At 37.6% G+C, this 19,074-nt stretch overlaps 1 protein-coding gene and 1 pseudogene across 1 annotated transcript in view; both read right to left on the bottom strand.

The window, feature by feature from the left end:
* Positions 1 to 1,396, bottom strand: part of LOC107669595 (zinc finger MYND domain-containing protein 12-like) — a 7,824-nt pseudogene extending 6,428 nt beyond the window's left edge.
* Positions 1,397 to 3,580: 2,184 nt separating this feature from the next.
* slc16a1b (solute carrier family 16 member 1b) overlaps positions 3,581 to 19,074 on the bottom strand; it is a 21,541-nt gene continuing 6,047 nt past the window's right edge. The window contains exons 2-5 of the mRNA XM_016461966.1: positions 11,690 to 11,973; positions 5,713 to 5,856; positions 4,804 to 5,598; positions 3,581 to 4,348 (exon numbers count right to left, since the gene is read on the bottom strand). Of these exons, the coding sequence (XP_016317452.1) occupies positions 4,110 to 4,348; positions 4,804 to 5,598; positions 5,713 to 5,856; positions 11,690 to 11,906 (1,395 nt within the window). The 5' untranslated portion in view covers positions 11,907 to 11,973 and the 3' untranslated portion in view covers positions 3,581 to 4,109. The remainder of the gene's footprint in view (positions 4,349 to 4,803; positions 5,599 to 5,712; positions 5,857 to 11,689; positions 11,974 to 19,074) is intronic.

Below are 19,074 nucleotides of genomic sequence, written 5' to 3'. Positions count from 1 at the left end.
ACAAAAAAGGTCTAGACAGGCTGTTTGACTTTTTCAGCTATCAAGTTCAAAGGACCGATTATCTTTTTTTCTGGCTTGAATTCTCATTAGTGACTTTTTAGGTAGTTGGCTGCCACAATTTCCTGTAATAAGAAATTTTAGGAGGAAGACCACACACACACACACACACACACACACACACACAAACACACATTCCAGAGACTTTTAATGTTTCATATACAGCTAGTTATAAATACCATAACCAAACTCAAATAGAAAACTTTACGCAGTTTTACAATAAAAAAATAATGTACTTTTTAAAACACTGTTTTTCAAAACTTGGACATTTCCAAAAGGGGTTTTTGTCAGATTTATCTCATTTCTAGGTACAAATTTGTCCTTAAGATATAAGTAGGTACATATTTACACACATGTTGGCATGGTTTACGGGACTCTGTATAGGTGTAATGGTTTTTGTAAAACTATTTTCTATCCCCTTACCCTAACCCTACCCCTCACACACACACACACACACACACACACACACACACACACACACAAAACACAATTTAATATGATTTTAGGCCATTTGGTTTACCAGAACACAGGAAGTGTCCTCATAAACTGTATTCAAATTGTAATACCTATGTCATTATACACATTTGTGCCTCATAAACCATATAAACCTGTACTCACACACACACACACACACACACACACACAAACGTGTTCCAACTTGTTACACGATCTCCTTTTGTGAAACAGACACAAAACAAAGCAAGCCATTCAGGTTCGAAACAAAATAGCCGAGTAAATAAAGACAGTATTTTCATATTTCATTTAACTATCGCTTATAAGAGCTGCCCGTCAACGAACATTCTGTTTCTGTCCAAGTTATATCGATATGTATTTGCATGTTGACACTGAGACCGTAGAGGGTTGTGAGGATTGTGGCGTCTTTAAAACCAGCAAGTGAAAACTCCACGCAAGCACACAAAACACATACATTTTCCAGTCATATTTCTTTCTCTTTTTCCTGGTTGGCTTTAAGCACGCATGGCTGGCTATTCTCTTCCCTCTGCACATAATTTCTCCTCCAGCTGTTTGAACTCGTTCAACCTTTCCATCTCTACAGTAACGCGGCCAAGAAGAATGTGCGCATGACTTGTTTGTCTACAGTGCCACCTGCTGTCTGTACGCGCAATTACACGATGGAGCATTACGTATTACTAGTTTAAAGGTCGGTTAACAACAGTTGGCTGGTTAATATAAAGACAAAAACACAAGGACCCGACCAGACTCACCAGTAAAATGTAACCAGGCATTTTTTGCACTGACGTTTTGCAGGTTTCTGGCAAAGTTCGCACAGCTTCTTCACTCCTTTAGTATTTGCTAGTAGGTTGATGGTGGCCGACATCCCAAATAAATGTACTCGCAGCTGTTTCAGCCTTCAAAATGTGCTTAAATTAATACAAAACCTTTTATTTTCCTTTCTGACCACAAGCCGTTTCAAGAGTTTTCCAATTACAACTCAGCTCACGCAATAATTTCCCTTTCTGTCTGAGTTAGTAGTGTTTTTCGATTTGGTTCCCATGGAGACGACCTCGGGGCAGCTGACGCGATTTTAACGTTTTATATTGGTTTTGTTTTTTTATATACACGTTTTATAGTTTTGTATTTACAATAGCGTAATTATTGTATTTCAATTTATATTTTACATACATAGTTAAAACGCTTCATTTGCAAAATCTTATTGTATCTGTGCACAAACACACACACACACACAAATACAAACACTTCCTACCCCTGTCTCTCTTCACCTCAAGTCAAGTGTCTTTCTGACAGGAGACATTTTAAAAGCACGCTGGTGTTACTTCTGTTACATCGACCCACAATTAAAAGCGGGAATACGACGATGGAAAAATTAGAAGAGTAAAAAGGCTTTACCCTTTACAATGCATTTTCTCAGGGTGGTCCATTTTCTCTATACAGCAGTATTTTCCTTCACACAGTTACCAACACTAATAAGAAATCCACCTGCACACATAGTGGAGTGGAGTTTAGACAGCTCTGATCCTGTAAACAGAAGTGCAGTCGGAGCAGCGATACTGATCTTATCTGAGATGCTGAAAACGAGTCGTCAACACTGCCCTGCTTCTCTTTCTGCTTTTTGTCTCACAGCTGCCATTCATTATTCAGGCGAGCTCTGAGATTACATTACCAGAGAACTCTATACAAGCGCACATCCCTCAGGACCCACACAGATAGCCTACATTTCTACTCAGGAAAAAAAAAAGTTAAATTATTTGGCTTGCACCATGAATGCTGCGTGTGCATAACTCGAGTATGAATTTCACCTTAAATGTACCTAATTAAAGTGCACGAAACAAAAATTGCCATCTGCACTGACTAAACAACGACACTAGAACAGATTTACTACTTTGCTGAAACAAAAGTTTCTAAAAAATACTACACAGAAACCACATTTTTGATTCGCCTGCTATTTGACTGCAGTGTCGCAATGATTCACAGCAGGTGGTGGTGTTTCCTCCCTTTGTTTCAATGTTTTCACCTGAAATTGACTCAAAACGGTCACTGATATGTTTGAGATCTGCTAAATCTTGTTCTTTTCGCAGACCTGAGAGTCGTGTTGTTTTTCACATGCTCAGCAAATCTAAAAAGCAGAAGGAATAAAATGGCTTGAGAAACTTGAAAAATATTCCTTCACCTATTTCAGTTTGTAAAAAAAAAAATGAGCACCTTACTGAGTGCGGGTTAACACTAGCAGAACTTGAAATGAAGTCGTCTTTATTTCTAGCCAACACAAACTCAGTAGCGTGTTTGTTGCTGGCTCAGTTTAAAATGAAGCACTCTACTCTTCCTTAATATGACACAAAAAGCTAAATATCAGACTATCAAATTAAAATCACTACACATCCTCTTGACATTGCAAAAAGCTCTGTAAAAAAGGGTCAGGAGTTAGTATTGTTACACGTATGGCTGTTAAATACAAATAAAACCTGTATGTAGATAGAAAGGCACCTAATCAAGGCACAGGTTCTGTTGGCAACCGTAATTAAAATGGTTTCTAGACATTTAAAAACAACGTGGTCAAAAAAGCAAGTGAACACACACTTGTAAAAGGATCCCCTATTTGAATGTACCCTGGTGAAACTTATCTTCATTAATGCCAAATGAAACGTAAAAGCTAAAGCACATCTCTAGCAGTCTTTTCACATGTGAAGTGAGAACTGCCTCAGACAAAAAAAAAAAAGACAGTTGCAATATTGTGTCTGCTGTAGTTCCTAAAAATTGTAACCACAGAAATCTTCTTGGTTACAGTACAGAGAGTAAAGAGTTTGATAACCACTGTGAGATAATGAGATCACCAGAGCAGGAAGCAGCCCGTCAAAAAATACATTAAACAGCACTTGGAAACAAACCGTGAATTCTTCTGCCATGCAAAGGCAAAACACAGCAATTACACATTTTGCCCTATTTCATGAGTGAATTCGAGTCCAGTGACAGAAGTGATTTACTAAATGTTCAGAGCACAAAAGCTGAGATCAAATCAATGCAAAAACTGTCTGTCTTGACAATTTCTGCACCATATAATAATGACCTTTAGTCAAAAAACACTATTTCTAAGATGGAAGATAGACAGAAGAGTGAAATATTTCTTCTTCTTCCATGTCTTGAACTGACAAATTCTGTGTGTATGTTACCTTAAATGTCACGCATCATAATTCTCATAAAATATTTTGAAATGCGCATTTTGTGGTTTCATTTAAAGGTGTATAAACTGTGTTATTCTGGAGTCAAAAACTAGGAATGCTCTCATAATGGTTATAATATATACCAAAAAAAGGTGAATTGTGACATTAAGGTACGGAGACACCCCTGTATGGATGTTGGGAGAATGACAGTAACATTTGAGACGTGTGGGATTGCACAAAGGAGAATTTCTTGGCATCATAGTCCTTTGTGCTGTTTTAAACACTGGCTGAATCACTGAGTGATGCATTAGAGGGGAAATGATTTGCGTTTATCATTTTGGACGGTCAAAACCGGAAGACAAATTATTGGTGTGTGTGCGCATAATATTGTTTCCTCCATTTGGAAATGTCAGCTTATGCATCCCAAGCGTCTCCATCCACCTCCTTTGCCTTCTCGATCAGGGCATTGTCTACATTCGTCTCTGCATCCTTCTCTTCCTGTTTAGCTCTTTTCTCCTCCTCCCTCTTCTCTTTGTCCACCAGCCGGTAGTTGATTCCCATTCCCACGAACAAGAATATGCTGGCAATCACCAGGATGATTCCACAACCCTGATATGTGTATTTATAATCACCGTAATCATCATTGAGTTTTCCTGCAAGAGAAGAAATGGAAAAACGGGTTTGTCAGTCTCTTTTACACACTAAAAAGTATCAAATGTATCCTTAAAAGTCTCATGCTCAACTAAAATGTTACTAATAAAATGAATGAATTTATTAATCATAAATAATACAATTAAACAGAATATTCATGTACTTTATATAATCATTTAAAGGTGTATCAACATTTCATAAAAATCAATGTTAAAGGGATAGTTCACCCCAAAAAAATCTAATTTACCCTCATGTCAATCCAAACATGAATGACTTACTTACTTTTTCCTGTGGAACATAGAATGGTCAGTGGTAACCACAACTGTCTGGTTACCAACATTCTTAAATCTTATTTCACAGAAGAAATAACTGTCACTGGTTTGGAATGACATGAGGGTGTGTAAATTGCCATGTTTGTGTGCACCTTTAAGTGAAATGGATTGACACTCAGCCTTACCCAGCATCGGAGGCCCCAGCAGCACAGGCCCACACTCCACGATGGTCACCAACCCCACAGCACTGGAGAACCTCTGAGCGCCCACCAGGTCCATGAGAGTCTCAAACAGCACAGAGCTCAACCAACCGAATGCCACACCGAAAAACACTGCATAAATGGCAAAACCCACGTAATCGGTGGAGAGTGGTGCCAACAAGTGGCAGACGCCATTATACAGCACAGATGCGGCGAAGAAGTACTGGATACGTGGACGGACCCAGCGAGTGTTGGCCACCAGGCCCATGGATGGCCGAGCGATCATGTCGGTGAAGGCCAGGATGGACAACAAGAATGCAGCCTTATCCTTGGAAATCTCTTTACTTTTCGCATAATTACTGAGGAACACAAGAGGCGCAAAGAGGCCGAAGAACATGATGACGTTTCCGAGCAGGTACAGCAGGAAGCCTCGGTGAGTGAACAGGGTCAGATCCAGGAAGCTGTTGATGGTCTGCATGCATGTCTTTTTCTCTTGACGTTTGGGCTCGCCATCCTCTTTTGGACTGGCAGGTTGTGGTTTTGGTCCGATGGGCCGCATTAGTGACCCCGCAACGCAGCAGTTCAGCAAAGCTCCGCCCAGGATGAGGAAACTGCCCCTCCACCCAAATTGATCATACAGCCAGCTGTTCAACGGGGCAAGAGTGGACAAGAACACTGGGCTGCCCGCCATGGCGATGCCATTAGCTATTGGCCGGCGCTTGTAGAAGTATTTGCCAATCATGGTCAATGCTGGATTCAGATTAAAAGCCAAACCCAGGCCTAGAAACAGATGAGAGGAGGAGAAAACTGATTTCTGAAGTTTTGATTATTTAATTGTACTCACTCGGTCTTCAGGTCTCTGAATAGTTATGATGAGTCATTCAGTGTACTTACCGCCTATAACTCCCACACAGAAGTACAGACCCTCCACTGTGCTACAGAAGGAGGCGGCGACTAACCCTGTGCTAGACAGACAGCCCCCAGCAATCATGATTGGCCGACTACCAAACTTATTCACCAGAATACTGCTGAGTGGTCCTGTTGAGAGAAAACATGTTAGATAGATAGATAGATAGATAGATAGATAGATAGATAGATAGATAGATAGATAGATAGATAGATATTGTATACATTGTAATGTTGATGTTTAATAATTTTTTGTTAGAAAATAGCTAAAATAAATAAAATATTACATAAAAAGAAATAAAATATTAAATAATTTTGTAATTGTTGTTTTATATTCTATTCTTGTTATGAGGTTTACAAAACTTAAACCTACGAGAAAACAGGTGGTTAAAAAAAAAAAAGTAAAAATTAACTAAAACCTACATTCATTGGCTAAATTAAATCTAAATTTGTAACCCTGTTACCCATTGTGATTTTTTTAAATAAAATATAAATTTAATTCATGTTTATCTAATGTTTAGAAAGCAGCAAAATAAATAAGTTTCAAACTGTATTCATTTTTTAGCTAAATAAAATTGAATAAAATATAGAATAACAAAAAAAATTAAACACCAGAATAGGTAACAATTTTGTAATTGTTTTATATTCTGTTCATTTGATATATAGTTTTACAAAACTCGTCAACTTGAGCGAAAACAGTTGGATTAAAAACAAAATGCTAAACCTATAAAAAAACTATTTTTTTTAAAGAATTATAATTTGTACATTTAAAAAAAATAATAAGTATAATTTTTTAACAAAATAAAAAACAAAAACAAATGAAAAAAAAAGGCAAAACCACACATACAGAAACACATGCCACACAGGGTTGTAAAAATGGTCTCTTAATAACTAGAATATAAAACAGCTCATATAATATTTATTTTGTCCTCCTGATGCTGACAATCAAAATTTTACTCACAATTTGTTGAAAAACATAAATCTCTTTCAGCCCTTATGAAAATTAACTATGGTTTTACTACAAATAAAACAAAAACAAACATGGTCACTATAGTTAAAACCATTGTAACCATGTTTTAGCTAAACTAACAATGGTTTAATTGTTCGTTTAATTACTTGTGGTAAAACTGTGGTTATACAAATGGTAATCAATACGCCAAAAAAAACATGGTTATTTCACTTTTACTATAATAAAACCACGGTTAATTTTCGTAAGGGAGGCCGCATTTTGTACTCTTTTAATGTTGCAATCATACAGTTCCACCACAAGATGGAATCACAACAGCAGTCATTCACACCACTTGGACTGCAGGAGGACATAGGAGACGATTCGGAGGAAGGAAACTGTGATACCATACCATATGCACACACTTCACTACATGACATGTGATCAACTGGGTGCCGCGAAGGAGAAAATCTTAATCAGCAGAATGAAGCTGACCTCCAGCAACCAGAGTCTCAGTGTGTGGCAGACCAGTGTTCATTTCAGTTAACTCCGCTCCAACATTATGCAAATAAGACCAATCGAGCAGCCTTATATAGCCTTCCTTTACTCGACGCAATTACTGGAAGTTCCCTCACAAATACACAACTACAAGCTATACTAATTAAATACTTAAATATAGTATTTATTCACTCCTGAGCTGTATTGTTGCAGTAATAAATGTAGGTAAACGCAAAAACAAAAAGAAAGAGGCCGGCTTTCTTGGTGAATAAATAAACTGCTTGGTCAGTGCTCTGCTTTTCTTGTGAACGGCTCCATTTAGAGCAGCGTCAGAGTTGAATAACTTCACTTACAAGGCGAGCCTTTAAAAAGTGGTTGTTCAACATGGTAACTAAAACTTTTAAATGATAAACACAGAAAAGACGCAATGATGTTTGGCACGGTTCCTGTAATAACCAAACCTATATTAGACAAATCTATCACAGTGTTATTGAGTGAATCTGAAACAGTGCAGAAGAATCTAGTGCAAGCTCCATAAAAACGTCATAGCAAATAGTACGGTGTACATACAACCCCAGCTAATGCTAACATGTCATGTAGCTTTAAAAAAGGCTTGATGAATAGTGTACAGAAATGTATAGACACCAAAAATGTTATAAACTCTTACTTTTATGTTTACAAAATTAAATATCTACAAACTTCGCACGTGCCGGTTTGCCATGAAAGCTAATCTATCATGAGTAGGAGGAACTCTCTTGTACGTTTCATGCAGCCAATCAGAGTTCAAAGCAATTTGTCCGTCCCCCAGTCACATTTCTCGAATTAATTTATTCTGACAGGCTTTGTGTAGCACCAAACGGGCCATCCTTTCCAGTCCAAAAAAAGAGACAAAGACAGCAGTGATTCAAATACACACACGATTATATAAACTGGTTCAGAGAGACGTGAGAGTCAGCAGAGGATACGTTTTAGATATTCAGTCTGAGAACTGCTTGTACTTTTTCCGAAGAGAATTTAAAATGCACAACTTACAGGAGCAGCAGTGTGAGTCCCACTAACACTGGAGAAAAATCAAACGCTTTACAAGGCTGAAAACAGGCAGGGATGTGAGCACAAATCACAGAGATATTATATGGCATAACTTCAAATCAGTGCTGACATGAGCCAAGGGAAACAGGTGAGAACAAGTGTCTGTGGGAAGAGTCCAGACCATCTCGCTCAGAATTATTCTGGATCTTGAATAAAAGTTAAGGACTAAAGGGCCACAACACTAGATTCAAATCACTTCCATTCATTCATATTCAAATGCATATATAGAACATGCTTTCCAAAAAGGGTTTATGAGGGAAGGCCAGGGGGTTTGTGAGTTTATGAAAAGCAAATCATTAAAGGGGTCATATGATGCGATTTCAATTTCTCTTTAAAGCGAGTTTTTTGAGTAGTGTAGAGTAGCACTTGTTGTTGTCCGAGAGAGAGCGAGAGAATGCAGACAGGGTTTTATGTTTACACGGCGCGATGCAACGCGACGCGTTAAAAGACAGTATAAGTCATTATAATCAGTAATTATGTCCCCACTGGATGCAACAAATGCTTCGTTTGTAATGGGTTTTAATGTTTTTGACTCGTCGCTCCGGCCGGGACACGGCATCAACAGTATGGTGAGGGGCGTAACATTTCCGTCACACGCTCGAGGTATTCGGCCAATCACAACGCACTGGATAGCTGGCCAATCACAGCACACCTCGCTTTTTCAGACCGATGAGCTTTGTAAAAATCGACGCGTTTCAGAAAGGCGGGGCATAGAGGAGAAACAATAATGTACAGTATGTGGAAAATAATGTGTTTTTTTTACTTTAAACCGCATAAACACATTTCATTACACCAAATACACAAAATAATGTTCTTTTTAGCAGCATCAGATGACCCCTTTAAATTATAAAAGTGTACAGTTAAAATAAAGAATATATTTAAATATTTATTTAAAAAATACTAAAGCCTGCAAGTCATGTGACAGTGAGCAACAATGAAATGTAAACATGCAAATATGTTGTTACATTTAAATATGAACTTAAAATGGGGAGTAAAGTAAATATTTCAGGTCAAAAGTGTTCTGCAGACAAAAAAGTTTGGGAATCCCTGGTATTGATCTCATTTTGCTGCGTATTAAAGTTCAAGTTTGGTGAAATCTCACCTGCAAATTCTACAGCAACAAAGTGTTTGACCAATAAAGGGTCTAAAGGTTACAGATTGACCTCTTGGTCAAATGAAAGATGTAATAAACTCTCATTTTTGACAGTTTCACATTACTACAAAAATAAATAAATAAATAAATAAAACTTATTAGAAGCTGCATGGTTTGCAGTGTCAAGGCAGTGTATTTTAAATATTTAATTAATATTAAAATGTTTAATAAAAGGCAGACAATATATACTACCGATCAAAAGTTTGGGGTCTACATTTCAATCAAAAATAAAGTGTAAACAGTAATGTTGTGAAATATTATATTATTACAATTTAAAATGACTTTCTATTCATATATTTAAAAATGTAATTTTTAGTGCTGGCAAAGCTGAATTTTCAGCAGCCATTACTCCAGTCTTCAGTGTCACATGATCTTTCAGAAATCATTCTAATGTGCTGATTTGGTGCTCAAGAAATATTCAATATTATCAAAGTTCAAAAGAACAGCATTTATTTGAAATATAATTCTTCAAAGACATTATAAATGTCTGTCACTTTTGATCAATTTAATGCATCCTTGCTGGATAAAAACTGAACCTAAACTTTATAGAAGTAAACTCATATCCTGTGTTATCATATCCTGTTGTTCATATTTCTTCTTGCAACAGAAAGAAAAAAAAGACAGAAAGAGAAAAAGATTCATTAATTCACCAGGTTACAGCACATGCACACTGGTGCAAGAAAGGAGAAAAAAAAAACAACACCTCGCTCACTCTGCCTTTCTCAGGTTATAGGTGACTGGAAGAGCCTCTTTGTTGAGTTCAGGCTACGTGCAGAGCCACATGAACATAATGAAGTCAGTGTATGGAAACCACACAGACACGTTCTCTTTCAGGAAGTGACATCATCAGTCTACACTGTCCTCACCCAAATGCTCTTACGTGGCAGTTGACTGCAAATATTAGTCATACTAGATGTTCATGTTTGTATCCTCCCTAGTGTGGCGTCAAGTGACTCAGCAACTCTTCAAACCATAAACCAAAAATTCTTCCCAGCAGTCCCTTCACGCTACCCATCAAACCTGGCTAGGCATCTCAAATGCCTTTTCCATCGCCATGCTTTCCAAAAAATGAACTACACAGAAGTAAAGAAGTGTGGTTTAACCATCTGATCAGCATAGCATTCTTTGGTGATTACCTGGAAGAACATCAGGTTAGAAAACCAGTTTAAACATGCCTCTACCTAACCAGCTTAATTAAAGGAAATCTTGTAAAAATTCAAGCAAACAAACAGATGCACAGCCCTGCAGTGCACATCAGTGGCAAAAAGTGTGTCAGGGTTTAAACACACAGCTGTGTTTCAGTTCTGACCTTATTTTACTCAACCAGAACACAACCCCAACACAAATAAAACATCTACAGAGAGAGCGGTACCCAAAATACAGAATTGAACAACTCTCATTTTTCATTCATGTGACTGGCACGGAGACCCAGAGGGCACAGCATCCATTGAACTGCAGCACAGGCCTGTCAATTTTCCATCCGTTTCAAACCATGAATATTTAGATCTCTTAAAAGAAATATATGTGAACAAACTGGAAGTTCTGGGCAAGTTAACATGAAACGTGCTTAAAGTACTGTAATGTACTACGGTCACACAGCATACACTTTACTGATGATGCACACTCTATACAGTACAGGGGAGCAGATGACCCCAGAATATGAATGTGATGCACTAAATTGCAAATTAATTATTTGTTATGGTTTTCGATTTGAAAATGCTTAACATGAAATGTTTGCTCATTGCGTTCATATTCTGGGTTTATCTGCTTGCCTGTACATAGTATGTTTTATTAATAAGCTCTGTACTGTATTTAGTTTTAGTACAGTACATTAGTACTTTGTACAAAACCTTGTTTTGCCATCCAGGTGGGCAAAAGTATAAGGATGTGATGTCACAAACTATGATTTGGCCCCTTTTAATGTGTGAACTTCAATTGGCCACATCAACTGGATGGTATTCAATTATGACAGGAAGAGAAATGTGCTAGAAAATTACACAATAAGTAAATCACAAGTTTTTGAGACAGAAATACGTTATTAAATATGCATGATTTTAGTTTTTATAAACTAAAAATAATCTTATCAACCCCAAACCTTTAAACTTCTCCAAACACTGATTATCATTGTAATAAAAAATCCCATAGGGGTGTAGGATAGCATGTTTATGTGTAATTTGCAAAATAAATAAATACAATTCTCAATTTAATACTCACAGATAGATAAATAAGTACAGTAAGTACCAGGATGGACAGAAGTGATGGTAATAAATGGAACTGACCTCCTGCATACATGACAGCCAGCATAATCGACGAGATCCATGACACTTGGCTGCTGGTGGCATTGAAGATCACCTCGATATCTTTGAAGAACACCGTGATGGACTTGGGGAAGGCATAGGAGAAGCCAATGCTGATAAAGGCTCCTACCACCACTGCCCAGCCCCAGCCTCCCTCTGGAGGAGTGTAGCCCACTGGCCCTCCTGTCGCTGGCGGCATCTTCACACACTGACGATGACGACGAAGAGGAGAAGGATCAGCTGAGCTTCAAACACACTGGATCAGTCTGTGAGAAGAAAAAGAAAAGAATTTAGAGCAGAACGCACACAAGCACAGACTGAAAAAGATGATTCACACAGTAGTTCTCAACCCTGTGAACTGTGTCACATACTAGTCCACACTGGATGAGATCCAATTCAGGGAAAGTTATCCACGCGGACAGAGCAAGAGCACAGCATGTGAATGAACAAAGCGTGAACACAAACACTGTGTAAACAGCTTGTAGTTTGAATGTAACTGCTTTAGTCAGTTACTATTTAACTGAGCTGATGTCAAAATACACAAACATACAAGACCTGGACACATCAAATGTCCTTTTCCCCACAAGTAATATAGAGAATAGGCTCAGATGCCTTCACACACAGTCTTTAATTCCAGTGAACAGAGTCCCTTAGGCTCCAGAGCACAGAAAACATTAATTTGAGCGTGAAAGTCATGTTCTCAGGCTGGTATGTGTGCTCGGGGAGGTGGAGGCTAAATCACTCCAAGTGCCTCAGAGAGGAGGAAGGGTAATATATCTGAAAGGATAAAACAGATGGGGGTAACGGCTCCAATTTTAATTAAGTCCTCTCACTGTTGCTTCAGGCAGAACTTACCCGAGCACTCCAATAGCTGTGCATTCATACTAAATGTATTTAGACTGCTGTTATTCATACGAATACCTAGTTACATTTTTACCATGGTATTGAGGTGCTATGTGCGTGTTTTATAACTCTGGTCGTCATGATCTAAATGTATGATACTATGGAAGACCAACAGTTAATTTGAATAAAACGTATATTTCACCATATACAAATGAGATTGTTACATTTTTACAGATGTTACAGTATTTGATAATGAACATAAATTCACATCTGCATCCTAACTCAAGCTACTACTACTATGTGCATTTCTAAAAGACAAAAAAAAAAAGTAATATTATTAATATTGAAGCCTGCACTGCAAACTGTGCTGAAGATACACATCAAAGCCAGGCAAGACAAATCTGTTTCATGATTGAAACAATATCACTCATTAGAACATGCAGAAACTAAGAAATTATTTTTTCTATTAAGATCTAATAAAAATGACTTGAAAAGCGTAAAGAATTAAGAAGTGTTTGTCATGTTCTGATCATTAAGAGTAGTTTAAGACAGTTAACAATTTGGTTTCGACAACTTTCACTTAAGAGCAAAAATCTGCCTTAAACTTGAAAGAAACAAAGATTAGAAATTTATCATGGTAATTATCGAGATCGATGGCTATGAAACATTTTATGATAATCGCCAAGCCCTAGAGGAAATGGAAATTTATATACTTAATGTCTGAGCAAGCATGACAACGTAGTTTAATTCTGTGTTAAACCGGTTTAAGAATAAGGCCATATGGTATTTGCAGAATCATGGGAATTGTCAAGGCCTGCTGAATGCATGTCTGAAAAAACCCCAAAACCTGCCATTCACCGTGGGTAATTGTTGGTGAAATCCAATGCAGTGGGCAGTGTTTGTTGGCATAAATAGTACAGTGATGGTTGATGTCAGCTGGTGCTAAACAAGAAAAGTTCAAGAGAGATGAACTGAGACTAACCCTGTTACTGCATGTTAAGCCAGTACAAATATGAGAGATAGCAAAGTCAAGATACATCTATAAATTTGAAAAATTATCGGCACATTTTGTTCTAGTAGAGAGCACAGCTTTGTCATGCCACCAGACACAGCTAGGACCTCTAGTCTCAGACCACCTGACTGACATCAATGTTGACCAACCACTTGGTTTTGCATTAAAGGCATGTCTCTCTTTTGACATTAGGACACATGATGTTCTTATAAGAGCATCAATGTGATGTTATACACAGCCAAAATATTGGAGAGTTGCACAGATAACAATGATTTATGAGACGCTGAAATATCTAAGCAGATGTTCACTCTTTACGAATTAGGACACATTTTACATCACTGCCAACACTGAAATCCCAAACACTCATGTTCTGAGAAAGAAACTCCCGCTGAACTCAACAATTTCAAAGAGCAGCTTCCACTGGCGCCCAGGATAAAGTCCTTACTGGCTCTCACAAATATTTACTCAACTATACTATGTTCTGCTTTGCCAAATCTTAAATTATAGTCCAAAAAAGTACAAGCAGGAAAAACAAATCTTAAACTCAATGTGAACTGCCATTTGCAAACCATTTTAAACTTCTTGTTTCTGGGTGAAATGAAAAAGGCGGGACTTGACAATCTATTTTTATAATTTTGCATGAAAACTGGCAATCACATAGGAAACGTCAAGTTTCTTTGGAATAACATGCCAAAACAATTGTTCACAAACAGACCAGAAACCTACATTAAGTAAATTTAGATTATATCAATCTGCACGTGACCGTTTCAATCCAGTATGTGATGTCATCCTCTTGTATTTATACTGTCTAATATACAAACATCTGCAGTCAGATGAGCTCATAGACACACTAGCTGGATTGTTCTGGGAACAAACCGAGAATCGAGACTTGAGTTTGGTGATACCAGGCTTTCCAACTTCCCTGTGATGTTTTATTGATGACTACTGACGAACCTCTATTTGGTGCATTATTTTGATGCATTAACCCCTCCTCTTAATCCTAATTGGCCTGCAAATCTGCCAATCACCTTCACAAGTTGTTGATTTGTGATTTTTGGTGATTTCATTTGGATACTGTTACACAAACTAATAAAACCAACGAGTTTCGAAACATCCGCAGACTTGAGGACTTTAAAATGCTGATGTTTCCTAACACACTTCGGACTGAACCCCCAGCAGAATACCAGATCAGCTGGAGCCAGATCACCTCACACATAAAACTGGTGCATTCCTACCTGCTGTTCTTTTAATGCTGCAGAAACATATGCATTTAATCTTGCTGAAATCTGAGACAGGAAAAACTAAGGTGTGTGTGTGTGTGTGTGTGTGTGTGTTAAGACCTAAAATAAGCGTTTTTGTTTTCCGCTGACTTTGCAAATGCCCTCATAAGGGCAGTGTAGCTTAACTGGTGTACAGTTATTTATAAATCATTAATAAAATGTATGATAGCCTTGCAAAAACATAAGCAAAGATTAATGCTTCTGGTTACTGAAGAACCACCATGTTGTAATATGCAAGGGTCAGAAATGCATTTAAAATGTTACTGCAACATCTATATGATGTACGTGTCAAAAGCATTAAAATGCAATGACACTTACATCGTCGTCGCATTTCGTGCGCCACTGAGAAGGCTGCCTGACGGCTGACGCAAACCTAAAATTTGAATGCAACGTTTTTGTATTCGAATGTGGATTTTTTTTTTTTTATTCGACGAATATTCGAAACTCGAATTTTTTTTTGACAGCCCTAGTGTCCATATTTATGTAAAAATCTGCTTGTTTTAATCTCTCTGAAATGGGTTATGGGTTCCTTTTAATAGACAGTGAATACCAGGCTAATATTAAATAGTTTGTAAATCTCCCAGCATGCTTCAGTATGGCCCAATTAAGCTATGAAGAGGCTCTTTCCTCCAGAGACTGCAGTATTGGACAGGCTGCTGGTTCAGTGGTCTCCTGAGAGTCTGTGGATGTCCTGAACTGCTCTCCATCGTGGACATGTTTTGTGTGTATCAGTCAGGCTGTCAGCAGTAAAGGTTACGGACTAATATTTCTCCACTGGGAGCTGCAGGATCCTGACTAGTCATAGGTTGAGAGATGACAGTCTTGTGCTTTTGACAAGAGACAAGAGATCAGCACTAAAAGAGAGCAAATGTCCATTAAGACTAGTCAGGTGTTGTGTTTAAATCTCAAGTAGGGAGAGGTCAGGATGGTTGACCAGTCAGTCGACAGATGGTCCATCATCAGCCAGCATTAATTAAACTACATTACACCTGGATCATTTCACATGCATGCTGCTTTATGTCAAAGAAATATGTTATAAGGTACTAAAGTAACAGTTTCTGTTCACATTTTCAAAGGATTTACACCTTGTTTCCAGAAACTGAAAAGTAATTTTATGGCATTTTCAACAACATTTGGTGATGCAATTTCAGCTTTTCCGTTCAAATCTAATCTAATCAAATCTTTTTTTTATCTGCAGAATTGCTTCGAAGCGGCCTGATTACATTTTTTTTTAATCATTATTATTCAGTACACAACAGATATATAATTCGACATTCACCTTGATGTATGCTGGGAAGGGAAGATCAATGCGAGTACAGGAATAAAAATAATTTGGCACATACAATGCTGTCTGTCATCATCACTGTTCTGAGACCTACATGTGACTGAACACGTGTCCCATACTTACAAATATCCTCCTACATCACTTCTGCTGTGTCCTGAATTCAGCACATCAGAGGACAAATTCACCCTGAATCATGCTGACGCCTACATCACCACTACAGCAATGTAGATGTAGATACAAAGATTAACAGCAATATCCGAATCCAAAGATCTGATGCGGAAAGTCAAGTATTTATTAATATTCTAAATAGGCATCATACAAAATGACCACAATGCACATCCCTTGTTCTTTCTTACTGGCACTTGATGTATGCGTTTTATGTTAGTACTGCTATTGTATATCCCCAGATATCTACATGAGCAACTATCATAAACACCATGTATGGACTTTTCAGTTAGCATCCATCTACCAAGGTTCATTTGTATATGTATATGATGTTAAATCAGATGGAAAGAAATTACATTTCAAACACAAAACTTCACACAAGTTTGTAGAAGTGGATTTTTCAGTCCTCTCTGACACTGACTGTAACAGATCACAGAGAATAAACCCATCATCAAACCTGAAGCTTTAATTATGCTGGACATGAGTATGGATTTCTGAGATGCTCGAAAGAACAACAAAACCCCAAGAATTTTAAATAAATAGCTGTAGTGAATCTAAATAAACCTTCAATTCAACCTTCATCAAAACATCTGTAAACCCCAAATGTATCTTCCTGGAAAGTTTAAACAGCAGCGCAGAAAGGCCACTGACAGTATACAATTGGAAATGGCTAGGAAGATTAAATGACAAAAAAAGGATGACACAGTCACTCACTTAAGAGACTATAAGGGTTTAAATATGGCCAGTTATAGCTTTCTAGAGCTCTGAATGTTATAGACATCTGCTAAATGTTCAGCCAGTTTACAGCTGCTATTACAATTGCCTATATTCATACTACTCTTACTATTGCTGAATTTCATAGTAAGTATATGTGCTTACCATGCTAATTTTCTTTATGGACAAAATACAGAGATAACCTATTTGACATTTGCAGAAATGTGGGGGATACTGTATCCCACGATACAAAATGCACTATTTTACCTTTTATATCCAGTCTGATGGAGCAATGTCTGACTCATTTGACTCATCTGAAGACATTGAGCAAATAAATATAACAAACAATAGGGTAAAAAATGACAAACTATTTCCATGTCTTCCACCTTTTTTATGTAGGCTACGGAAATCACGCTTTCTTTCTCCCAGTCTCTCTCACAGACGCACACACTGTGCAGACACACACGCGGAGCTAGCGGCCAGTCGATGAATTGCAGTTTTAATCACTTCCGTGTTGGCTTCATGAGAGAGACCGGAAGGTTGCCGCTTGGTGGCCACATCACCGCGCCTCTTTAATGGAATGGTCTTTCTTGTCAGCGCTGCCCCGCGAATTTATCAATAAAATAGTTTTGCAGCTGAAAAGCTACGTGACATTTCTCAGTTGCAAGGTTCTTGAAGCAGTTTAATTTAAAGATTCGTTATTAGTAGTCGCTGCTGCTGAACGCTGCTGAGAGACGCACAGACGCACGTATTCACACGCGCTTAATCGCTCTCTCTCCCTCTCTTTCGCTCTCTCTCTCTAATAACCGCATTAATAACTGCATTAGCCTGCATATCAATGGCTCAAGCCTCCGTTATGGTCTTTCGTGGTTCTCAAACAAATTAAGAGCTACATTTGATTTTTATTGACTGAACGCAAGCGCTTATTGCGATAGAAAAGACTGTAACAGTTTCCACTGATTAAGAAATATTTTTGTTTGCTTGGGTGGTAATATTAGGCCTACCATATTAGGGAAGGAGGGCCCAAAAATGTTTTGCCTAGGTCACGAAAAGAGGTAAATCCGGCCCTGCATACATTATTTAAATCAAAGATTGTGCAGTATTCTGCAAGTCAGAAGCTAGTATTGCCTATTTTAGTGCATAAGTGGTGTAACCCCTCAGTTTAATGATCTTTTCTAACAAAAGACAATAGATGGATGACAGCTGGCTGCATCTCAAAAGAAGGAAGTGAATGTTTCCTGATACGTCTTGATCTGGGAACTTGCAAGTGTTAATGATTAGTCATTTAACAGTCAAAATGTCAGGGGAAAGTGTGAAAATGTGTACACAGGCCTTCAAGTGCAATCCTTTACAGGACTCTACGCTTACTTTTCTTTTTAGGAGCACTTGTGCTCCTAACTTGAAAAATGTAGGAGCACGTTCAAAATTTTAGGAGCACCTTCTAAACAATTATCCAAAATGTTATCAAAAAGTAGCCTTCCCATTACAAGGTGATATTTGACTCCTCTAACTTTATTAAAAGTATGTCATCTTTTGTCAAATTCTTAAAAAAATTATATTTTATAAGCTTTTTAAAAATTGTAATTAAAACGACAGAATAAGAACAAGTAGAATAAGAAATATAAGTTACCAATCAAATTAAATCAGTATTAACAAAATTAATTTGTAGAGGTGGCACAGAAGAACACAAAAGTGGCTTGGTGTAGGGGAGCGCGGGGCACAAAGTAACGCGGGGTAAGTTGTAACACACGTGGTTTAAATATTTCCACACATGCTAGCATAACCAAATTTACAGCATTTACTAGTTACCATGTCAGCATTATATAGGGAAAAAAAGTGCACCAAAATTCAAAAGTGTTTTGAAGATATCGCTGAACATTTATTTTACCATAGTAAAATTATATTTCTGGCTTAAGTAAATTTTTCATCTCAGTTTTTATTACTCATTTAAAATGAGACAAATCTGCTATTATTTTAATCGCCAATCTGTTATTTATCAGTTTAGATAATTTTTTAATGCTTCGCTAACTATCAGAAGACAGTAACCGGTTTTAAATTCCAGTTGCGC

This window comes from Sinocyclocheilus anshuiensis, unplaced genomic scaffold, assembly GCF_001515605.1.
Source record: "Sinocyclocheilus anshuiensis isolate Anshui unplaced genomic scaffold, SAMN03320099.WGS_v1.1 scaffold80, whole genome shotgun sequence".
Taxonomy (NCBI): domain Eukaryota; kingdom Metazoa; phylum Chordata; class Actinopteri; order Cypriniformes; family Cyprinidae; genus Sinocyclocheilus; species Sinocyclocheilus anshuiensis.
The sequence above is the reverse complement of the archived record's forward strand: the minus strand, read 5'-3'. Positions and strand labels throughout refer to the sequence as shown.